The following is a 24,572-nucleotide window of genomic DNA, read 5'->3' as shown; positions in this document are numbered from 1 at the left end:
GGTTGAGTTTGGTTTTTCTTCCATGATATACTATCTCCAAGTGAATTGGCGAAGGCGGTGTGTACGTTTAGCTTACTAAGACAGACCTAATGAGGACATCGTGGATGGTGCCCCCTCCCAAAATTTACAAAAAAATGGGAGCACCTTCCTCTTGTCAACTCTTTTCTATTGAGGGTATGAGATCTATTACTCCCCGAAGAGAAACTATCAAATTATCGAAAATCAATTGATCTCCTCCATCGTAGATATTCAGATCTAGTTGAAAGAGATTTGATTGTTAGACGGTGTCGGGTTCAAAGTTCTTGCGCATAATCCACCGTCTATGAGATATCTCATAGGCGCTCTGTCAACTATGGAGATTGTGCAAACTAACGATATCTCTGCATTCGAGGCTCTACTCGCCTTATTATATTTTGAATGTCTTATTGCAACCCGATCTTTGTTTTGCAGTTTAGTATCACTTCCCGCCTAGAAGAGGCACTAACAACGAAAAAAACTTCAAACTTTGCGATGTTGTGAATCTCAACAGTGATGATCATATATGGCGTAATAAACAACAATATCTAAAAAATCTCCTTATTGAGACATGTTAGTTAATCGTCTCCTTCTCTCAATTTCTATAGAAATCTGACTTTGGATCGAGGATGACCTAATAATGAAAATTTGAGAAATTATGAGTCAATTCCCATAAGACGAGACCACTTGTTTTGTTAAGAAAATCACCTCGTTAAGTATGTATAAGATTCAACCTTAAAGATAAAGGTGACAAAATAGGAGAAGTTATGAGGTAGAGGGGCAAAACAATGAAACTAATCAACCATCACACCCCAATTTCACTATATTCATGTTGAATTTTGAAATGACTTATACATTAGAGTGCTAACCATTCAGGTCTACCTCACACCTCTTTAAAGGAGATCAGAGTCATCGTTGAACACCACTACTATCAAACTCTTTTTATTTCTAATTCTTTAATTGAGTTAAATAATCCTTTCTTAGTTTCCTGGGCTGAAATAAAATTAATTTTAGATCCAACTTATTATATAAAATTGTTTCTTGAATCACTTATATATAAATCCAAATATTATATAACTATCGTATCTTATTTTTATCCGAACCATCAAACTTGTTCTAGAAGTTTACTACTTTAAAAAACTTGTTCTCTTGGATAATCCTAAACCGACTGTTATTTGTCCGAGTTTTTAAAGAAACGTAAAAATAAAACGTTTCGTTTGGATAACCGAGGCTCTTAAATGGTTCCACTATCTGATATATGATTAATGGTTTCCCTTTTCAAAGTGCTCTAGAAACTATAGAAAACGTTTAAGTAGTACCCCATTTAATACTAAAAACTCTTTATAACCATTTCTCATCTCTATACTAGTACTTCACTATCTTGTGTGTTCTTCTGTTGATACTTGATATACTATGGCACTGGTATCCATTAAAACAGAATCAACTGAACCAGTTGATAATGTTCGTTTGAGAGTTTTGGTTGATAAAGAAAGGAAAAGAGTTGTCTATGCAGAGGCTGGCAAGGATTTTGTTGATGTTCTCTTCAGCTTCTTAACCTTGCCTTTAGGTTCTATTGCTAGACTCGTAGCTAAAGAGTCAAACATTGAAGCAGTTAAATTTGGCAGCATTACCTCACTGCATCAAAGTGTGTCTCATCTTGATCAACAATATCTTTGGAATCAAACATGCAAGGAAATGCTACTCAATCCTAGAAACTCTATGGAAGCTTATTGCCACAATCTCAAACTGAATATAGATGACACAGAACCTTTGCGATACTTCATGTGCAAGAAATGGGATTGTAGGAAGAAGAGTGGGTGCCTTTTGAGCATATTCAAGAATCAAAAATGCTATTGTGGGGAAGTAATGGAATGGGAAGTATTCCCTGATTGTTTTGATCTAGAAGATGGTTTTGTAATGGAGAAGGCGACTTTTATCATTTGTGACAATCTTTACGTGATGCCTAATGTTTTCGGAGCAAGTCTTCAACTACTTCAAAAGCTTGGAGTCGATAGTGTGGATGCTATTGAGGAACAAACTGTTGTTATCAACAAGAAAGAGGCATGTTGATGTTTTATTAGCTTCTACGTTTCATCTTTAAACATTTGATTATTTTTGCTAATTGTGTATTTCTTGTTTAATTTGTATAGGTAATTGATCTTCTCAAGTTATCGTTAATCTCAGAGACCCCGTTTACTGATTTTATTTTCAAGAACCAATCTGTTGAATATTCTAACCTAAGAAACAATATTGAGTTTCTGATCGGAGCTACCTTCGGATGAGGATAAGCAGATGTCTGTGAAAGTTACATTAAGAAAATCAAATGAACAAATTCTGTTTGTTGAAGCAGATGATGATTTTATTGACTTTGTTTTTAGTCTTCTTACTTTCCCCTTAGGAGGAGTGTTGCAAATGCTTCAAGGATTCTCTTCTTTAAGCTGCATTGATAATTTATACAAGAGTGTGTGTGAGTTGAGTCCAGATATATATTTCATGTCGCATGAACTGAAACACAAATTAACTAATCCTCCCATTGCCGTGCAATATGAGCTCAGCAACCAGATATTGCCAATTGTTGGAGGTTCCATATCTATGATTTATTGTCATAATAGCTTTGATTGCAATAATCAGAGGTATGTTACTGAACTTGCAAAAGAAATGGTGTATCCTAACTTTGATCCTAACTTTGTACGATTTAAATTGGTTGATCCAAAGTCCTGTACTTCAAAGTCATCATTTGCCAAAGGACCATCAATGTACATGGTGACAGATGACTTGTTTGTTAGTCCAATGTCATCCATTTCTACTATGGAATATCTAAAAAAAGTCTAAGGTCCCTCTATCTGATTTGGAGGAAAGGGTTATCAAAATTGGTGTCAAGGAGGTAAGTATGCACATGTTTATACTATATTTTATATTTGTTAGCATTAGACTTACTCTTTTGTTACATGTTGCAGGGTCTCAATATTCTAAAAGCTTCCTTAATCTCAACATCTGCTTTAACAATTGGTCTCAACCAATTTATAAGAACAGTTAAGCTGAAAAAATGAGTAATTATTTCCTTTTTCCAGTTTAGATTGCTTGATTCTCTATAATTACAGATGATTAACCAAATCAATTTAACTTTTTTAATATGGACGTGCAGGATTCAATTTCGGCCTTTTCTGCTCCTCAAGATTTGAGATCGGAATTTAATTTTGAGGCATTATGCATAGATGATACTCCAAGTTTGAGTGTTCAGCTTCCGGAGGCTTTGAGCTGTACTCAAGATTCACAGCTTCCAGGAGTTGCTTTAATGGAAGAATTGCCCCCGCCTTCGAACATACGTGTATAAATATGTATATTATTTACTAGTAGCATCTTATCTAATGCAGCATTGCTAAACATAATTCTCTTTTTGCAGGAATCTGTAATGAAAACTAATGTGACAAAGCTTCTAGAAACCAACGAGTCACAAGTAAGCGTAGAGAATAATTCTGTTACTAACCAACCCGAAATCGCGGAAGCACGCAGAAGTCAGAGAGTACGCAAGGAAAGCATCAAGCTCAAGGGATACGTGAAAAAATGAAATCTATTTAATGTTTGTAATATGAATATTGTGAGGCATGTGAGAATTATGATCATTCTGCTATTTCTCTCTCTCAAACTCTTGTATGAACTTTGGTTAAGTTGTTATTCATTTTTTCGCTTCATTTTTCCATCGTTTTACTTCACTGTTTCAGAACCACACATGAATATTGCAAAAAGGTCAGTTTTGTCACTCATGTCATACAATGATGCAATTTTGATGTATGTTAAAGTCCTATTGTTTCTGCTTAAGTTTTTTTCATTTTGCCGTACTCAACTGTGTGAAATGTTTTTCATTTCATATGTAGACACCTTTGAGTGAAATTTTTTTCATTCGCCTCAATTTCTCTATGTACATTTTCATTGTGTTCTATTAGTATTAGTATTCCAAGTGTTAGGGTTCGATAATTTAAAAACCAGATACATAAGATTAAACCAGCAGTAATGACAATAGTGAAAACTACAAAGAAAAATGTTGAACTTGGACCTATTGCAATGTCATAAAAAACAACAACAAACCCTTATCCCAGTAAGTGGGTTGGCTGCAAATAGGAGTGACAAATGTCCATGTCTATCCCGTTTGTACTCACCTTACAAAAGTTTGTATAGTTAATGATGTGGACCTAAAACCTCGGTCCGACCTGGTAGTTGTAATTCAAATACAGCTTTGTAGTGAACTCTAACACGACCTACAAAAATTTAGGGTGTGGCGGGTGGGCCTTATTAATCGATTCTTGTAATAGTTTACCGAGCCTTTAAGCAGTCTGCCCCAAACCCACTGAATCACAAAGTGGTTTGCCCCTTGCTCAACAGAGTCTTTAGGTGATTTACCCCTGATCACATAGTCTTTCTGCATTTGGCCTTCTGGTTAATAGGTCCTTGAGGTGATTTCCTTCTTCTCGACAGAGTATTCAGGTAGTTTGTCCCTTGTGTGATAAATTCTTGAAATGATTTTTCCTTGATGGGACCACTTACGAATGATCAAGTTCCTCCATCTATTGCATATTGTTGGACCTTCCTCGATGTTGAGTACTCCCTCTGGCCTGAATTATAAGCAAATATTCTCTTTTTAGGTTCATTGAGTAATGAATGTATCTGGTCTTTATAAAGACCAGATACATTCATTACTCAATGAACCTAAAAAGAGAATATTTGCTTATAATTAAGGCCGGAGGGAGTACTTTCTTGCAAATAAAAGTGTTCATTCTAAATGATAATTTTAATGCAATGCTCATGCAAATTTTAAAATCCAAGTTATTATGATGTTGTGACATTCAGTGCATAAATCACTAGTCAGAATACAATGTTGATTTAGACATTTGAGATGTGAAAGATGATGCGAGAGCAAGATACCAGGATAGATGACTTGCAAATATCATTGGAGTCAGCTTAACACAATCTTGCCGTAGTATGCTTTCAAAATAAACCTTACTTCAATTAGGTCTTTTAAAGGTTATAACGTGGCCTGGTCAGGGTTTTTTTAATAAAAGAATATAAAGCTCAAAATTTAATTTTAACCCACCCATTCTCCTTTGATGAACTTAAGTCCTACGTTTAGTTAATTCAACACACACAATCAACTATCAAGAGGATTTGCAGGTGGATGTGTCATTATTCAAGAAAATCTGAGCTTTTTGAGGTTACAGTCACCTATTTTTCTCTGGTAGTCACACAAGGCTGTTCTTGTTTTTTTCATCCGTTAAAGATTTTTGGTGATAAATCTTTTTGTTTTTGTTTTTTTTTTATTTTGATCCCTAATTTTACCTGAACCGTTTCTTTCGAGTTTCCGGTCCAGCGGATGCCCTAGTTTTTGCCTAATTCATCTTTTAAAGTTTTCGGCTTAGCGGGCTCTGTTTTTGAATTTTTTTGCATTTCTATTTTTTTGGAACAACTTGTAAGACATTTGTTCATTTGATTTGAAAGAGTTGGAAGGATTGTGACTGCCATGTTGATGGTTCAAGAGAAACAAGCGTTATAAGCTTTTAGTTCTTCATGATTTCTTCGACACTTTATGATGTGTGCAACGAAGAAGATGTGGTTGAACCTCTTATTGGAAGATATTTGGAATGAATATCTTGAATTTTGAATGCATATCAAACTAATTGAAAAACTACTCTACCCCTGGTTAAGCCTGTTGATTTTTTTATATAGAAAGAAACACCAATTTCCAGGCTCGAAGGGGGTTGACTAGGGATTAACTCCTTAGTGTTTGGGAATTAAAACAATGACTTACATCATCAATAAGGTTGTATTTCAAAGCATATTTCGGCAATTTCAAGTCTTTGTTTGCATCATCCTCCATCCAATCTTTGCTTAAACAAAAGTTGATAAAGAAAATAGTGTAAGGAAGAAACATTGACGTATTTTTTCTTTTCATGAAAAAGGAAACAATAAATATGTGTAGAGTGAATATTGTTGGACTTGAGACTTCACACACAAGAGGGGGATGAATTGTGTGGTTTGAAAAAATATAGTTTTGAAAACTTTTCAAGATTAAAGTCAAAGTTTGAAAATATTTTTCTATATCTAAGCAGCAGAAATTAAATATTGAAATAAAATGCAGAATTTAAAGAGTTTAAGGAAAAAGAAGAACACAAGGAGTTTTAGAGGTTTGGTCAAATTAAAAGAACTACTCCTTGTAACATCCCGAATTTTTTATTAATATTTTTATTAATTATATTAGTAATTATATTATTTGGTGTTTTTAATAATTACTTATTTATTTAGTTATTATGTGATATAATAATTATTTAAGTATTTAATTATGTGAGTGTTTGTGTTTGACTTAATTGAGTTATTAGAGATATAACTAAATGGGCATAAGTGATAGAAACATAATGGATGGATTGGTGGGTTAAGCCCAATTGACATAAGTGAGATAGTAAGAGAAGGTTAGGGTTTTAGAGGTTACTATTTTCATTTGGGGAAAAAGATAGGAAGGAGAGAAAAGAGGCAAAAGGGAAGAGAACAATGGTGGAAGAGAAAAGCTAGAAGAAACCTCATTTTCGCAGCAAGTTTCAGCATTGAGTCACCTTAGCAAAACAGATATATCTCTCAATCCAACCGTTGGATCGTCGCGTAGTTTTGACACAACGTTCCTGACTCATAGAGGTAAGTTCTGACCGGAGCGATTTTGATTTTGAGGGTTTTAAGTTCGTCTGATAAGCTGATTTCCGAACTGGTTTTTAGGTGTGTCTCCAAATTATGTTTGAAGGATTTATTTTGGAGAAAAGCTTAGAGCTATGGTGAAAGAGTCCATATTTGCTAAGGTAAGGGTGTGGTTCTTTCATGCTAAAGGGTTGTATGATAGTATGTTATGGTGGGTTTAATTCTATACTTTGATATCCATGTTCTTCTATGTTGCAATTTTGGATATTTGATGATTTGTTAGAATGTGATGATATAAATGTGATAAGTTGTGTGCAATTGATAATCTATGTGTATTAGAATGTTGTGTTAGTTGTGGGTAAACCATTGATAGTGAAATAATGAGTTTTGTTGTAGAATTGGAAAATAATGGAATAGAAATATAATAGTTGAATTGAAAATAATATAGTTTGATTATTAATTGAATAATTAAATTATTAGTTGAATTAATTCCAATAAGTCTGTGTGATTGGAATATACTTGGACGTGGACCAATTATTCGGTTTATCGGTAAATTACGGTATTTTGAGAAATTGACCGTAATTGTGTTTTGGTTGAATATTCAAGTTGAGAATAATATATTGTTATGCGTATGATGTTGTTTTGATAATTAACATTATTTCTAATTGATTTAGTTGATGAGTGAAACTCGACTTGATTTACTTGATATATTGGCATATTGAGATTATTTTGAGAATTGACAAAAAATTATGATTTCGGTTTGGATGCCTTTGTTGCGAATAATATTGTGATTGCCAATATGATTATTATTGTGCACTGTTATGTGATTAACCTTATGGTATGAATCCTAGCTAATTGTCGTTAGTTTAGTGGGTTATGATGATAATTGCGATGACTGTGTTAATATGTGAAATTGAGTAATTGTGTCGATGTGCCGAAACATGATGATAATTGTAATGATCTTGATGATATGCGAATTGTATATTTGTGACGATTTTGTGAATCTGTGATGTTGTATATATTTGTGAGGATGATTTTGTGACTAAGTGAAGATGAAATATTATGGTGACGTGAATTACCTTGTATAAATGGTAATTGATTGTGATATAGGCTTATGCCTTTTGACAATATGTGATTGTGATGAGTATGCTGTGTTGTCTTGTTTGTCGAGTCACATTTCATATGCATACTCTGTGACGACCTGGATTGGCAAACTAGTGACGAAGGCTTATGCCTTGTGCCTCTGAATTGGGCAATTGGCGACGGGGGCTGAAGCTCCAATTGGTACCACATGCATATGCATAGTTTGAGTCGCATTCGAGTTTGTATACTGAGTTGCATTCAATTCATTGTTATGATGTGTGGATGCATAGTTTGTGAAGTTGAATTCATTTGATATGGATTGTTGATGTGTTGTAGATATGATGTACGTGAATGAAACATATATGATGAGACTGTGAATATATATGTATTAATGATATATGTGTATAAGTTGGAATATATGAACCATGTTGTTGTCGTGATGCAAATTGCTTATATTGAGAAGTGGTGAATTGTGTATGATATTTTCTTGCTATATCTATTATCATACTTTTCTTTATACTGTTTGATATCTCACCCCTTCTGCTGATGTTTCCCCTACCATAGAGAATGGGCAGGTACTCAAGTATAGCTGTGTAAGTTTGTATCTTCATCGTGTCTGATTAGTGTGTCGCTCTGATACGTAGCACTCGGGGGTTGTCTATATTGTTGTTTCTATGTTGTTCATGTTTTAGTTGTTGAGTTCCAAATTGGATAATGAGAAGCACTATGATGTTTGAAGTTGTTTCCGATTAAATAAGATGATTTGTTTATAAAGTCGAATGTTATGATTCCGCTGCATATTAAAATGAAGTTGGTTTATCTAAGAGCTGTTATAAGTTGTTTTGTGCTTCTCTGAGATTAAAGTGCTATGTATCTGTTTATGAGTTGTTTATATGAAGTAAATGTGATATCCCAAATGCTTGTTGATAGTTTTTAAAATATTCTGATTTCTCGCATGATATTTTCGGGTAGAATTTGGGGTGTTACACTCCTCTCCCCAAGAATTGATCTTGAGAGTTTCCATTATATATTTGAGAGCTTTTAGTAGGTAAAGCTCAAGAATCCCTTTATACAAGGAAATGGTGGTTGTTCTACAACTAAAATATTAACAAGACGAAAGATATGATTATTTGCGTCTTCTCCATTGAAATTGGTGAGGCTGAAGTGGCCAGGCTTCCTTCTTAACTGTAGATTGAGGCGATTAATCTTCTCTCTATAAAATAAATGAGCATATTTTGGTTTAACAGTATAGCCAATAACCTCTTGAGATTTTAATAGGCTGATCTTCTAGCCTATGATTTTAACCAGGCTAACCATGAACCTAATGGTAAGTTCATCAATATTGATAATCATCAACCTTCAAATAAACAAGACCTACTAAAAGCCTTAAGGGAAGTTCATCAATATTAACAATCTTTAATCTATATAAATATAGGAACTAATCACACAATTTTGAACCAAAGCTTTTAACGAGTTTAGCTTCTAACCACATATTCTTATCCCAAAATGTATTATGTTCATCCAAGTTGTATAAACCAGATTCTTGGAGATCTTATACAATGCTACCCATCCAAAATTACAAGAACACCTCACTTACAAAAGATATTTCCTCACAAATGCATTTGGCTATAAGAACTAGTGAGAGAGTGAAAATGAAAACATAAAGAGAGAGAGAGAGAGAGAGAGAGAGAGAGAGAGAGAGAGAGAGAGAGTGTCAATATACAATTTGTTTTCTGGATGCATTGAAACGAAGAATGAGACCTGTATTTCTAGTCTTGAAAATCCCTAAAAAAAGGAAATAAAATTAAAGCAAAAATGATTGTTGTTAATCGATTGACCTAATCGGTTAACTCATTTAAATTTAACGACTTTGATTTTTCAAAATAGGTAAGAAGTGATATATAATCGCTGCTAATCGTTTGAGTGCATTCAAATAGCACTGTTCTGTAAATGCAAGCTTCTCAAGCATAGGTTGTTTTGATGAAGACAATATGGACATCAAGCTTTCATAAAAGGATGTGCAAAAAGTATTTCAAGTTTTAAGCAAGAAACACATCATTTCAAAAGTCTTGAAGAAACAATAAAGATTCAAGGATCAAGCTAAAACGGCAAAGGTACAAACAATACTCACTTTGACATATAATTGTTCACAAATATATTTTCATGCATATCATAAACATACTACAAAGTGTCATCCTTCAAAAGATCATTTAAAACCTTTTTCAAAGTTAAAATTCAAAATAAAGGTTTTAGGAACCGGGTTGTCCCTATGGGGGAAGCGGTTCCCAACATTCTCAGTTTTCAGCATTCTGTGTTTTACTATGGGGAACCGGGTTGTCCCTAGGCAGGAACCGGTTCCTCTGTTCAAAATTTGAATTTTTCTGCTGTAACGTTCAGCAGGAACCGGGTTGTCCCAGGCAGGAACCGGTTCCTACTGAACCAGTGTGTTTTTCCATTGCATGATTTCATTCAAACGAATTTGTTTTCATACCACTTAATCATTGCATTGCTTCATGGAAAAATAACCATTCAAAAAGGTGTTTAGCACATTATAAATACTACATCTTTCATAATCATTAATCACCTTCTTCATTAACAATTCATAACTTTCATAAATCTTCATCTTTCAATATTTCCAAGTGTTCATCAAATCCTTACTTTCAAGTGAAACTTTCTATACACATTTTCATTGAAGAAATTCATTCAAAGTTTCATGCATACATTGTGAACACTTATATCCATTTTGAGAATTGTTTATTTGAAGAAGAAGATCAATCCAAGATTGATAGTGCTATACAAACTTCATCTAAATCTCTTGTAAAAATTCAAAGAAAATTATTTCCTTACTATCCAGGATTGTTGGAAGTAAGTGGTGTGTTTGAAGAGGATTGTTCTTCATCCACATTAGTGTCGATTGATTTTAAAGGTGTTAAGAACCTTTGATCACCCTATAGGTTAGATAGTAGGCATAGGCTTGTACAATAATTCTAACTATAGTGAAATCTCTTTCGTGTTTGAAAGGGGACTGGAGTACTCTCGGATTGTGAGGGGAACCAGTATATATCGTTATGTTCTTTATCTTTTCGCTTTTACCGCTTTCATCACCATTACCAAGAAAAAGATAAAAACCATCAAAAGCCTTCAAATACTTAACCAAAAATCAGAAAAGACTTTCTCATAAAACCGATTAATTTTTGAAAACCTAATTCACCCCCCCTCTTAGGCATATCTGATACTTACATTTGGCATCAGAGCAAGTTATAGGTAACTTGTTCCTAAAGATCCAGAATGGCTTCCGCAAATCAAAATCCGGTTTTCAGAGATGGTGGTTCTAACAACAAGCCTCCATTGTTTTGTGGTGAATATTTTGACTTTTGGAAAATCCGAATGAAGGCTCATCTAGAAGCACAAGGAGAAGAAGTATGGGAGGCTGTCCTACAAGGTCCTCATGTTCCTGTAACTGTCGTTAACGGTGTTGGATCGGATAAACCTAAAGCGTCATGGGATGATAACGATAGAAAGAGGGTTCTTGCTGACAAAAAGGCGGTCAATCTCCTTCAAGGTGCTCTTAGTATGGATGAATTTTTCCGAGTATCGGCATGTACAACATCAAAGGAAATATGGGATACTCTTGTAGAAACTCATGAAGGTACCACTGAAGTTAAAAGATCAAGATTGAATACTTTAAGCCAAGAGTACGAACTGTTTAGAATGAAGCCCGGAGAAACTATTCTCGATTTGCAAAAACGATTCGTACATTTGACAAATCACTTGAAGGCACTTCGTAAGACTCTTACTACCGAAGAACTTAATCTTAAAGTACTCAGATCTTTGACAAGGGAGTGGCAACCAAAAGTGACGGCGATATCCGAAAAGAAAAATTTATCAAAATTTACTTCCGCAACACTATTTGGAAAACTTCAAGAATATGAGACGGAACTTGGAAGATTGGAAAAGCATGAGAACTTAGAGAAGAAATCCAAAGGCATTGCATTAAAGGTAGATTCAAAAGAAAGCAAAATGAAAGATGCATCGGATGAAGATGAAAATTTCTTGCTTCTTGTAAAAAGGTTAGGCAAATTTTTTAATAAAAATAATATTGATAATACTAACTATGTCAAAAGAAAGAAATTCTCAAAGCATAAGGATAAAGAAGCATCCACTTCATCACAAGAAGTTACATGCTATGAATGTGGGAAACAAGGACACATAAAGCCGGAATGTCCAAAGCTTTCGAAGAAGAATGGATTCAAAGGCAAAAAGGAGTTCAAAAATAAAAAGGCCTACATAGCATGGGAAGATAATGAAGTAAGTTCCTCATCGGACTCCGATAGTGACGAAAGTGAAAACCTAGCACTAATGGCATCACACCACTCCGACGATGAAGAAGGCGAGGTTAGTTATGATGATTCTCTTTTTGATAATGGTGCACAAGGCGCAATAGATGAATTATTAAAAGAATGCAAAATTCTCTATAAAACTATCTCATCTCAAAAGAAAATAATATCATCTTTAGAAGAGAAGGTTAAGATAATTGAAGTAGAACATAAAGATGACAAAGAAAAAATGATTAGTGTTCAAGAAGATAATGTTGCATGCAAGAATTGTGAATCACTTTCCTTCCAAATTGTCCAATTAAAACGTGTTTTAGAAAGATATGAAAAAGGGCAAATTGGATTGGAAAATGTTCTTAGCACACAAAGATACTTCAATGATAAGAGCGGACTTGGTTTCTCTAAATTTGATAAACCAAGATCCAACAAGACTATCTTTGTCAAGGCTAGTAACCAACCAATTCAAGAGAAAGTGATCAAGCCTAAAGTAATGCAACATTATCCTAAAAGGAAGAACTTTGTTAAGAAGAAATCCTATCCTCCTAGATATAGAAGTAACTTTGAACCTGTCATACCCCAATTTTTGACCTAAGATACCACCTCATATCATTTGCATATGCATCATTTGCATCTCTAACAAATTACATAGCTTGTGTTTACTACTTGTGACTCAGCAGGATTTAATCAGGAAATCACTCATCAGTACAAGTAACAATCAATTAGGGTTTTGTTCTCCCTTCATCTCAAAAGAACTATCTTCATCAACAATCAACATTTGGTCCTCAGAGATTCATTTCAACAAGCTCAAAGGCACTGAACCAACCAGATTAGGGTTTTGACTAAAGATAGCATACTCCTGACCTCTGCTCAGGATTTGACCTAATGACTTGGGACATGACCTCAAGACCCCAAGTGCATCATTTTGACCTAATCCATTGGCTCAGAACATCTCCTATACAAAGATTGATCAGACAAATCCTCAGATCAGGGTTTTTGAACTATCAGGGACTGAAATCAGGGATCACATTTGGGAAACCCTAAAAATCCCCAGGAAGTCAATCAAAGGTTTCAATCATCTTCAAATAATCCCTATGACAATATACAATGGAAATTACATCTCAATTCAAGACCTACAGTCATCAATTTCATCTGGTCGACAATTAGGGTTTCTGACCTAATTCACTGAACAACTGCCTTTTTAATCAGGACATGGTGTCACAACTCAAACTATGATTCAATATCCTCCAATACCTCAATATGATCCATTCATACCATTCATTTGATGAGGATAGCCTGTTTCATTTGAAATCTCCAGAAACGCGATTCGTCTGAAAAAGTCAACTGTACAAGATCACCATTGACTTTTGGGGAATTTTGGTCAACCATGACTTTTGAAGTTTTAAATCATCAATATGTGATATATGAAGTCATTTGATCAAGAAAAATCAAGGAAATCAATCAAGAATCAAAAAGTCAAAGTTTGACTTTCCATACTTAGAAAATTTTCTAAGTGTTTTTCATGGTTTTTTCCAAACTTTGGAAGGGAATTTCTCAAAATTTCACCTACAAACTGAAAAAAACTTCCAACATGAAAGTTGTAGATTTTGATCCAATAAACAACTTTGACACATATAAATTTTTTCCATAAGATCAACCATTTAAGAGATATGGTGCTTCAAAGTTGGTACTTTTTGAAAACTTCACTTGAAATCTCATTTTCTTCAAAGTTCATGGATCTTTTTCACCCATTTCCTTAAAGGTCTTGAAGAAACTTTCAACTAGGGTTTTGAAGTGTGTAATATGAGCTTTCCAAAATGTCCAAGAGCATGAAAAAATATGGAGTGTAGCTATGGTTTTGAATTTTGCCATTAGTGAACTTTTCACTTGAAATTTCAAGTCATTTTGCCAAAGTTATGAACCAAATTGCCAAATGGACCAAGTAATGATGCATAGAAGCAATAATTGAATGATATTTTCTGATTTGAAGATCAGAATGGAAGAGGATAGGAAGCTTGGAATTTAACCATGGTTTAGTAACTTTAACCAAATGCATTTAATGTAAAAGATTCCTTTCTATCCCTTAAGCCAAATCATCAAACTTTGAAACAACTTGCAAGAGCCTTGTATTCAGAATCCATGGCCTATAAATAGAGGTTCAAATCACTTCCAAATTCACACCAAAACCTCACAATTATAGGTTTTCTCCCTTCTTTCTTAAGTTGCAAGTTTCAAGTTTCAAAGTGAGGTAGAAATCCCAACCTCCAAACCTTTGAATTTCTGGCCAAAGTGATGGTTCTAACATCTCATAAACATCATTTGGGATGTGTTTGAATCATTCACACACCCCAAAAACACATAAAACTCAGAATCACTCTTCAACCTCCATGTTTGCATATAATGAACCTTATCATGCCAATTTTCATTCCAGATCATTTCTGTCCAAACTATCACTTCTAACACCTTCCATATACTTCATATGAATGATCCAAACACTCACATATGACCTGTAACATCTCCATCATCAGATTCGATCCTCACTCCAAGCAACTGCAGATCGGGTCCCATGGCTATGCTCAGATGAATTCAGTTCACTCCAAGCATCCAGACACCTTCCATAATCATCATAGAAGCTATTCAGATTGATACAAAGCATCTGTAACACCTCCTTTGCAAAATTCAATCTCCAGCTTGGCCGTTTTTGAGGTAAGAGCTCATGAACTTCAAACTCTATCATACATGCATCATAAATGAAAAACTGAGTTACCATCTTGTTTCTGCACCATCACTGAATAATAACCCTCAATCAATTGCATCATATCATGATCATACACGATTTCACAAAGATTTGTCATATTAGGGTTCTTCGTGTTCATCAGAGAATTAATCATCTTAGAGCAAAAATAAATGAAATTAAAGGTCATCATCATGTTCCTCGTCCAAAACCAAGTGAGATAGACCCTTTGATCGATCAAAACAATACAGATTTGAGGAAATTCAAAAATCAGTTAGGGTTGTGTTCTTGGCGCCAGATTTGGTTTGGGAAATTCAAATTCTTGATTTAAAATATATTTTACAAAACGCGTATGTTTAACAAGCCACAAGCGTGGCTCAGTTGGTCCATGTTTTGGTCAGCAAGCGTAGGTGCGTGGGTTCAAACCCTGGTAGGACCAAAGCCAATTTTTTTTGACACTATTTTTCTTTCATTTTTTAACAAACTTCATCATTTAATTTAACCAATCAAATCAACTTATTTTTTCTTCATTTTTTAAACACTTCTTATTTAATATACATATTTTGACAATATCAAAAAAAATCACAAAAAAAGATTTATTTAATATGCTTTTAATTAGGTTTAAAATGATACATTTTAAGTGTTTTTAAATACTTTAAATATTTGTTTTTCATTTAATTTTCAAACCTAATCACTTGTAAATATTTTTTTTGATCAAACCCTAATCACTTAGGTCTTAATTGAGTATTAAAACTTGTTTTAACTTAATTAAGTTGACTTTTGTCAAATTCAAATCGTTTTAAAACAAGCGATCGCATTTCTTTTCAAAGACGATAAACCATTTCTTTTTGAAACTATTGATTAAACCTTTTTAATTGATCAATTGATTTTCAAAACGAAGTGGGGCCTCTCGAATATTAGAGAGTGTAAGTCCCATTTCTTTTCTTTTTGTACAGTTTTCAAAACAATAAAACTTCTTCAAAACGAAATCTTTTCAAAACAATTTTCAAATCATTTTCAAATAATTTTCAAAACAACAAAATTTCAAAACTTTTCAAATAAACACGGGCCTCCACGTAGGTATAAGTCCCAAGCCCTTTTGTACACACCCATTCTGTACATGAAATTAGGTATTTCATTGTACGCCTTTTTGTACATACACCTTTTTGTACATATCTCGATCAATTTGATTTTTTACTTTGAATAACAAATCAAAAAATGAAGGTTTTCTTTAAATCTTCCCAAAAATACCATGGGCCTCCATGTAGGTATAAGTCCCAAGCCCTTTGTAAATACCTGTTTACATAGCTTTGAATAAACTCAAATGGACCTCTCCTCGAGTATAAGTCCCGAGTCCCGTGTATACAAATGGATCATGCTTACAGGTATATTTCCTTCATAAACTCCATTATATACACACACTTTGTCATATATATAATTGTTCATACCTGTTCATGTTTGTTCATACTTGTTCATGTTTGTTCATATGTGTGATATGTGTGCTTGTTCAACTTAGTACAACACTAGGTTCCCCATAGCCTCCTATTGGGCTTCGTGCAAAGAATCTCCACTAGTTTAGGTTAGGACATAGAGTATGGTTTCCCGGTGAAATCGCTCTAAGAGCTCAGACCAACTATACCATGCCTCCCCTTGGGCTTTGTACAAACGAGTGACCCTCCCATAGCCTCCTCTTGGGCTTACAATGCAAGGACCCTGGATTGTCCCTTCCATAGCCTCCTCTTGGGCTTACAATGCAAGGACCCTCGGATAGCCTCCTCTTGGGCTTCGTACAAGGACCCACGGGCTTCTTATAAGCATCCCCAATATCCAAATCAAATACCCTAGGAGATTAGACATTTTTCATCTCTATGATAGGAGTATCTCTTCTATATCATCACAAACAATCAATCAATCAAACTTTTTTGCCACAAGGCTGGCTAATCAATCAAACTTTTTTTGCCACAAGGCTGGCTAATCAATCAAACATTTTTGCCACAAGGCTGGCTAATCAATCAAACCGTTTTGCCACCATACTGGCTGATTAATCAAAGTTTTTGTCACAAGGCTGACTTCATTAAAACTTTTGCCACGAGGCTGGCTGATTAATCAAAACTTTTTGTCACAAGGCTGACTTCATTGAAAGTTTTTGCCACAAGGCTGGTTAAACAAAAAAACATCTTTATCATTCTAAGCGCCATAAGTGGCATGGCCCAGGGCTTATAATGAAAAGATTTTCAAACAAAAAAAATCAAACAGATGTATGTGATGATATAGATTAGATACATCGAACATTTAGATGACATTTGTCTCTTTTCCTTTGCTTCCACTAGCATAAGTGGGAACTACGATTGCTCTGACTTTCTCAACATCCCTTTGAGAATACGTAGGCACAAGGTCGATCCTTGGCGAGCAAAATAAAACAAAAAAAAACCATTCAAACCTTAGCACCCGTAGACCCCGAGCTACAGATGCTCTGATTCCCTCTAAGGGATATGTATGCAGAGGATCGCGATGATCTTTGCGAGCATAATCAAACAAACACCTTAGGTCCCACCTATTTCACAAGAACCTCTCAATAACATGGAATGAAAAACAAAGCAAAGAAACCTATAGAGTACTATAGATACGTTGGGTGCTAATACCTTCCCTTCGTATAACCAATCCTCTTACCCAAAGATCTCTCCCCCCACTTTTAGGTTATTGCAGCTTTTTTCCTTTTCCTACTTTGGAAATAATAAAAAGTTTGGTCGGAACAAAAGAAAAATCATTTTTTTGAGCACTCGAGCCCAAAGAAGGCATCAGGTGTCTCATCCCGAAAAAAGATAACGATTTTTCCCCGCGACAGAAAAATGGCGACTTCACTGGGGACCATCTTTTTATTGTTTCCAAAGGAAGGGTTAATTCTATTTGCTTTATTTTTCATTTCATTTTTTGTTACATGTGTGATTCTCTGGTTCTGTTACTTGCGTGGTTCTGTTACAAGTGATACATTATGGACAAATCCTAACCCGGATTAAGTACACATAAGAAATTAGGTGGAGGGTATAGTCATGTGCAGGCGCACGTGAGAATCCTTCCGCTCAGTGGAGGTTCCTTGTTGGTAATATATGTTTAGCATGTTTCGTAGCGAAGACATTATTACTTTCATTGAACTGTAGAAGCTGAGTTGGCCGTAGAACCCCAACCCATCCTGGCCTTATTAGGTTGTGGTGCAGAAACTATTCAGGTGAAGACTTGGATTAGTTGTCATGCGGAGAACCACACTCAGACGAGTTTTTCTTGAGAATATTACTGGCTCATGAGTTTAATTGTGGAAGGCCGGTAATATCCGAAAGAAAAATGTAGACTCTGACGTATCAGTAGAACATGTTGTGCAGGTGATTAACTAGAACTATCCCATTTTTGGTTCTCTGACCTCATGCTCGTGACTTTGGACCTTTGAACCTATGCGTACCATGTTTGTTACCATGTTTGCGTTACCATGTTTGTAGTACCATGTATGCGTTACCATGTTTGCGCTACCATGTTTGCTTTACCATGTTTGAATATGTGGTATCCATGCATCCATGCATTCATACATTCATTAAAAAAAACCCATCTTTTTTCCATAAAAACATGATTTTTCCAAAAAAAAATTAGAGAATTTTCCTTGCAAACATTATAGGATTAAGTTATGGAAAAAAGGTATACCAAAAAGTACGGTTTCAAAGCGCCTGATGTAGAAAGACTGATAGAGTTAGCATCTTTTGTACAAGATCCTTGTAGTTTTAGGAAAAGTTATGGAAAGCTTTTGCCTATTTTGAACACTCATGTTGATGAAGGACTTCTCAAAACTCTGGTTCAGTTCTATGATCCCGTCTACCGTTGTTTTACCTTTCCAGACTACCAGTTGGTACCGATCTTGGAAGAATATGCCAATCTTTTGGGTATTCCTGTGTCTGACAAAATACCCTTCAATGGTTTGGAAGCCATTCCTAAGTCACACGTCATTGCAGCAAGTATCCACATGAAAAAGTCTGAAGTAGAGAGTAATTGGACTACCAAAGGAAACCTCCCGGGTTTAACTTCACACTTCCTAATAAAGAAAGCCTTTGATTTCATCGAAACTGGTAGCATGATAGCTTTTGAAGCTATACTAGCCTTGCTCATCTATGGGTTAGTTCTGTTTCCCAATGTCGACAACTTTGTTGATATCAATGCCATAAAGATCTTTCTGATTGGAAATCCTGTTCCGACTTTACTTGGTGACATGTATTTCTCTGTCCATCATAGGAATCGCCAAGGCGGTGGAATCATTGTTTGTTGTGCACCTTTGTTGTTCAAATGGATTGTTTCACACTTACCTGAGTCTCCTATTTTCACAGAAAACCGAGAAGGCTTGCGTTGGCCTCGAAGACTTATGTCTCTTACTAATAATGATATTCATTGGTATACCTTGGCTCGCTGTGGTACAGAAACCATTGATAGTTGTGGAGAGTTCGCCAACGTACCCCTCATTGGTACGCAAGGAGGAATTAACTACAATCCGGTCCTAGCCCGACGACAACTCGGGTATGCAAATTCAATTAAACCCATTGGTCCTACAGTGGAAGGTTACTTCTACCGAGAAGGGGATAATCCTAAAAGTTTGAAAGCGAGAATGGTGAGAGCTTGGTACGACGTCCGATGGAAAGAAAAAGGCGAGGAAAGAAATTGCATTGCCATGGACGCCTACACCTGCTGGGTAAAGAAAAGAGCAAAAGAGTTTCAAATGCCTTATGCTTATGAAAAACCCATGTTTCCTGCAGTGCCTCAACGACCCAACATTCCCGCTATGGAGGAATACCAAGACACTTTAGCCAAGATGAGAATAGAAAAAGACGCTTGGGAAGAAAAGTTTCGTAGCACTGAGGTGGAAAACAGAAGGTTGAAAAAACGAGTGAAAGATCACGAAGAAACTCTCTATTATCAAGATGGATGGCTCATGAGCAAAGATGAGAAGATTCGTCAGAAAGACGCTGCAATCAAGAGGTATATCAAAGAAAGCAAGAAAAACCTTAAAGGCTCAACAAGCAACGCTCCGACTCCTGATGATTGGAAGAATATTGTTGACAAGCTGAGGACTGAAAAGGCCGAATTGAAAGCTCACTATGGGAAAGAAATCATGAAGCTCAAGCTGCACAATGCATTTGGTTCTTCGTCTGATGAAGATGCTTAGGATTGTTTAGCCTTTAATTTATCATTTGCTTTTGTAAGGAGCTACGCTCCAATGTTGTAACATTTCCCATTATTGCAATAAAAAAAATGAATAAAAGATTTGTTTGTGTTCAAATGTTTGCAAGGAAATAATCTTTAAAATATTTGGAAAAATCATAAATTTCTTTTTGCATACATCATTCTGCATATCGAGTCCGTTGTATAGAGTCTCATCTTTTGGATCTTTCTCCAATAGATCGTCAAGCTGTCGCGTCTCAAAGTTTCTCGACCGCGCTCGCAATCAGATCACAGATACAATACTCGTTCAAACAGAAGAAGAGTAATGGAACACTCTGAACAAGAGAATATTGAGCTCCGTGGTACAGTGACCACCCTTCAGGAAAAGCTGGAAAGTCTCACTACTCTGGTTGACTCTTTAATGGCCGCACAGAATCAGCCGCCGCCACCTAATAGTCAAGCGACGGTAACATCTGAAGTCACTACTCCAGTTTCTACAGTTGCGTTCGGTATTCCATCTTTCTCCATGCCAGAAGGTTGGGGCCCGCCTTTCAGCTTTGGTACAGGATTCCGCCATAATGTTTCTGGGGTTCAAACAGCTACAACTGAAGCGCCTGCTGCACAAAGTTCACAGTTTACTCCAAATCAGGGGGTAACTTTTTCTCAAGTCACTATGGCACTTTCTCAACCCACTATGACAGTTCCGACCCCTACGGTTCACACTGTTCCTTATGATGGCAATGAGATTTATCATGATCAAGGTGATAGCACAAATCAGCGTAATCTTGTGGGAGATCTCCAAGAGCAGTTTAACAAGATGCAGCTGGAAGTTAAAGCTATCCGTGGAAAAGATTTGTTTGGAAAGAATGCCCAGGAGCTATGTTTGGTTCCCAGTGTACAGATACCAGCTAAATTCAAGGTCCCTGACTTTGAGAAATACAAAGGAAGTTCTTGTCCACAAAGCCATCTTGTGATGTATGCCAGGAAGATGTCTACTTATGCAGATAATCATCAGTTGCTTATCCATTACTTTCAAGACAGTTTGACCGGTGCCGCACTGAAGTGGTACACAGGCTTGGATAGCACTAATATTCGAACATTCAATGACCTAGGTGAGGCCTTTGTCCGACAATACAAGTATAACTCGGATATGGCTCAAGACAGAGATCAACTTCGATCCATGGCTCAGAAAGACCATGAAGCTTTCAAAGAGTATGCCCAACGATGGAGAGAAACTGCTGCTCAGATTAATCCACCGTTAAAAGAGAAAGAGATGACAAAGATCTTCTTGAATACTCTCAGTCCGTTTTACTATGAACGCATGATTGCTAGTGCTCCAAGTGATTTCACCGAAATGATAAATATGGGGATGCGTCTAGAAGAAGGAGTCCGAACCGGACGTCTGACTAAAGAAGGTGGATCTTCAAGCGGAACCAAAAAGTTCGGAAGTGGTTTCCAAAAGAAGAAAGAACAAAGTGTTGACATGGTATCCCAAGGAAAGCCAAGAGGAAATGTCAATCGTCAACGACAGGTAGCTGCTATTGCACCAGTCGTTAACACAGCACCGAATCCGGGATTTACTCCGCAGTTTCAACAACAACAGCCTCGACCACAGGTTCAGGAGTTTAACAATAATCAGAACCGTGTACAAAGAGCTCCACAGTTTGATCCGATTCCAATGACCTACACAGAATTGTACCCTGCTTTGATTGAAAGAGGTCTCGTTCAAACTAAAGCACCACCACCAGTACCTGAGAAACTCCCATGGTGGTACAAAGCTGAGGTCTCATGCCCTTATCATCAAGGAGCACCTGGCCATGATCTCGAGCATTGCATAGCTTTGAAACATGAAGTTCAGAGGTTGGTAAGATCTAATCTCCTCTCTTTCAGAAATTTGAATCCAAATGTGCAAGCAAATCCGCTGCCCAATCATGGAGGGCATGTTGTAAACATGGTGTATGGATGTCCTGGTCCATATCGAGTCTATAATATCAATTTCTCAAGAGCAAATTTGGTACAAATGCACGCTACTCTCTGTCGAGGGCAGAATTTTCGCCAGCATTACTATGGTTCCTGTAGCATATGTTGTGTAGATCCTCACGGATGTTCGATTGTGAGAAGAGATCTCCAAGTACTGTTGGATAATGGTACTATTCAGATCTACAGAAATAGGGATGAAAATGAAGTTAACATGATAGGATGCTATCCGCATGAGCTTTTAGTCTCAGATATCAACTCGGAAATGCCTACAGTTAACATCATCGTTCCTCATTTCAACATGCCTGAGCGCATGGAAGTTACTTATAACAAGCCGAAGGTTCCTGTTGCTCCTTTAATCATTTGTCTACCTGGACTTGTTCCTTATAACTCTGACAAGGCAGTTCCATACAACTACAATGCTACAATGATAAAAAATGGACAAGAAGTTCCTTTACCTACTCTTTCATCTGTTGTGAATATCGCCGATGTGAGTCGAGTAACAAGAAGTGGACGTGTGTATACTCCACTACCTTCAAAGCATCCTGTTGTTCCTGCAACCGGACAAAATCCTATCAATACACCAGTAGGGAATCCTGTGGAAACTCCTGTCAGTAACTCAAACACTGATGTTGGCCAATCCAGTGGAACCAATGTGAATCCTGATTTTGATGAAAATTTGAAACTTATCAAAAGAAGTGAATACAAGATTGTGGATCAGCTTATGCAGACTCCTTCAAAAATTTCAATACTTTCATTGCTGTTAAACTCTGAAGCACACAGGGAAGCCCTGATGAGAGTCTTGGATCAAGCTTTTGTAGACCATGATGTGACTGTTGACCACTTTGATGGGATAATAGCCAACATAACAGCTTGTAACAATTTAAGCTTCTGTGATGAAGAACTCCCCGAGGAGGGTAAAAATCACAATCTTGCTTTGCACATTTCTATGAACTGTCAGTCAGACTCTTTGTCCAATGTGTTGGTAGACACCGGATCTTCCTTGAATGTGATGCCGAAGACGACTCTTGCTCGCTTGTCTTACCAAGGAATGCCTATGAAGTTTAGTGGTGTAGTAGTCAAAGCATTTGATGGATCGCGAAAATCTGTTATCGGCGAAGTCAACCTTCCCATGACAATTGGCCCACATACATTTCAAATCACCTTCCAGGTCATGGACATTCAAGCTGCTTATAGCTGTCTATTAGGACGACCATGGATCCATGAAGCAGGGGCAGTAACTTCTACGCTCCATCAAAAGTTAAAATTTGTAACAAATGGAAAATTGGTAACAATAAGTGGAGAACAAGCCTTGATGGTGAGCCATTTATCCAATTTCTCTTTTATCAGTGCTGATGATGTGGAAGGAACTCAGTTCCAAGGTCTCTCTTTAGAAGACGAATCTTCCAAAAAGAAAGCGTCAATCTCTTCTTACAAAGAGGCGGTAAAAGTAGTGAAAGATGGAACTACCACTGGCTGGGGGCAAGTTGTGATCCCTACCAAAAGTAAAACCGGAGCAGGGCTCAGATGTTCACCAACATTCTCAAACTGCACTAAGAAGGATGAAACCTTTCGACCGATTAAAGAAACATTCATTAGTGGAGGGTTCCTTAACCCAATTCCTCAAGAGGTTAATGTCCTTATCAAAGAATGTATCGAAGAAGGTCTACCTGATCCTGAAGAAGAATGGAAATGTTATCTCAATGACTCGGGATACATATCTCAGGAAGAACCATATCCTCCGTCAGAGAAATCCAAAGGCAAAGAAACTGATCCTATTCCAGCAGAGGTTTGGGACACCTTGGGACAACCAAGTGGAAAATTTGATGATATGGTGAAATATACTGCACCTGAAAGTTACAAGATTGCGATTGAGGATATCCAACCAACTGGATGGGGAGATTCCTTTGAATATAATAGTCAACCAGAAGAGGTTTATCAGCCCTGTCAATTTTCTCAGCAGCCTGAAATTACTGAAGATTTCGGATTCAATGCATCTGCCAAGGTTTATAATCCTGAAGATGGTTATTATCGCATAAACGCCATTTTTGAAGATGAAGGGGAATATGGCCCCGCAATTGACTCAGAAAGTGTCGCTGACAATGAGTCTCTTCATCCTGAAGACTGGGAAATACATCCTGAAAATTCTGAAGATTGTGACTCATCTTATGCTCTTCAAGAAGTAGAAGAAGATCGTTTCAACTCTACAAAGAACAAGGTTGACAAACCAGGACCTTCAAATCCTGCTCGACCAGCAGTCAATGTCAATACTGAAGATAATTCTGAGGAGAATTTTCCTGAATACATAATACACAGAGGAGTTCGTTGCTACTGGAAGGCTGTCGACGTTCCGAATGTTGTTCGCCGCTCAAAGTAATCACCTCGCTGTTATTTTGAACTCCTGCCTTGCCCAAAGCAGAGAGATGTTTTATAGGGCTTTGCTTTTAAATGTTCCGCCCAAATAACTTTGTGTATAGGGCTTTGTTTTAAAAGTTTCCCTCTTTGTCCTGCCCAAGACAAATGAGTTTGTGTTTAGGGCTTTGTTTCAAAAATGAATCATAAAT

General features: G+C 36.4%; 1 protein-coding gene and 1 pseudogene across 1 annotated transcript; both read left to right on the top strand.

Moving 5' to 3' along the window:
* Positions 1-1,278: 1,278 nt before the first annotated feature.
* Positions 1,279-2,173, top strand: LOC131634649 (uncharacterized). The gene has a single exon (XM_058905300.1). It carries the CDS (start codon positions 1,429-1,431, stop codon positions 2,083-2,085), a length of 657 nt encoding a protein of 218 aa, XP_058761283.1. The 5' UTR covers positions 1,279-1,428; the 3' UTR covers positions 2,086-2,173.
* A 114-nt stretch (positions 2,174-2,287) lies between these two features.
* On the top strand, positions 2,288-3,684 carry LOC131634648 (uncharacterized; annotated as a pseudogene).
* Positions 3,685-24,572: the final 20,888 nt, after the last annotated feature.

Source organism: Vicia villosa, unplaced genomic scaffold, assembly GCF_029867415.1.
Source record: "Vicia villosa cultivar HV-30 ecotype Madison, WI unplaced genomic scaffold, Vvil1.0 ctg.001324F_1_1, whole genome shotgun sequence".
In the NCBI taxonomy this organism is placed as follows: domain Eukaryota; kingdom Viridiplantae; phylum Streptophyta; class Magnoliopsida; order Fabales; family Fabaceae; genus Vicia; species Vicia villosa.
The sequence above is the reverse complement of the archived record's forward strand: the minus strand, read 5'-3'. Positions and strand labels throughout refer to the sequence as shown.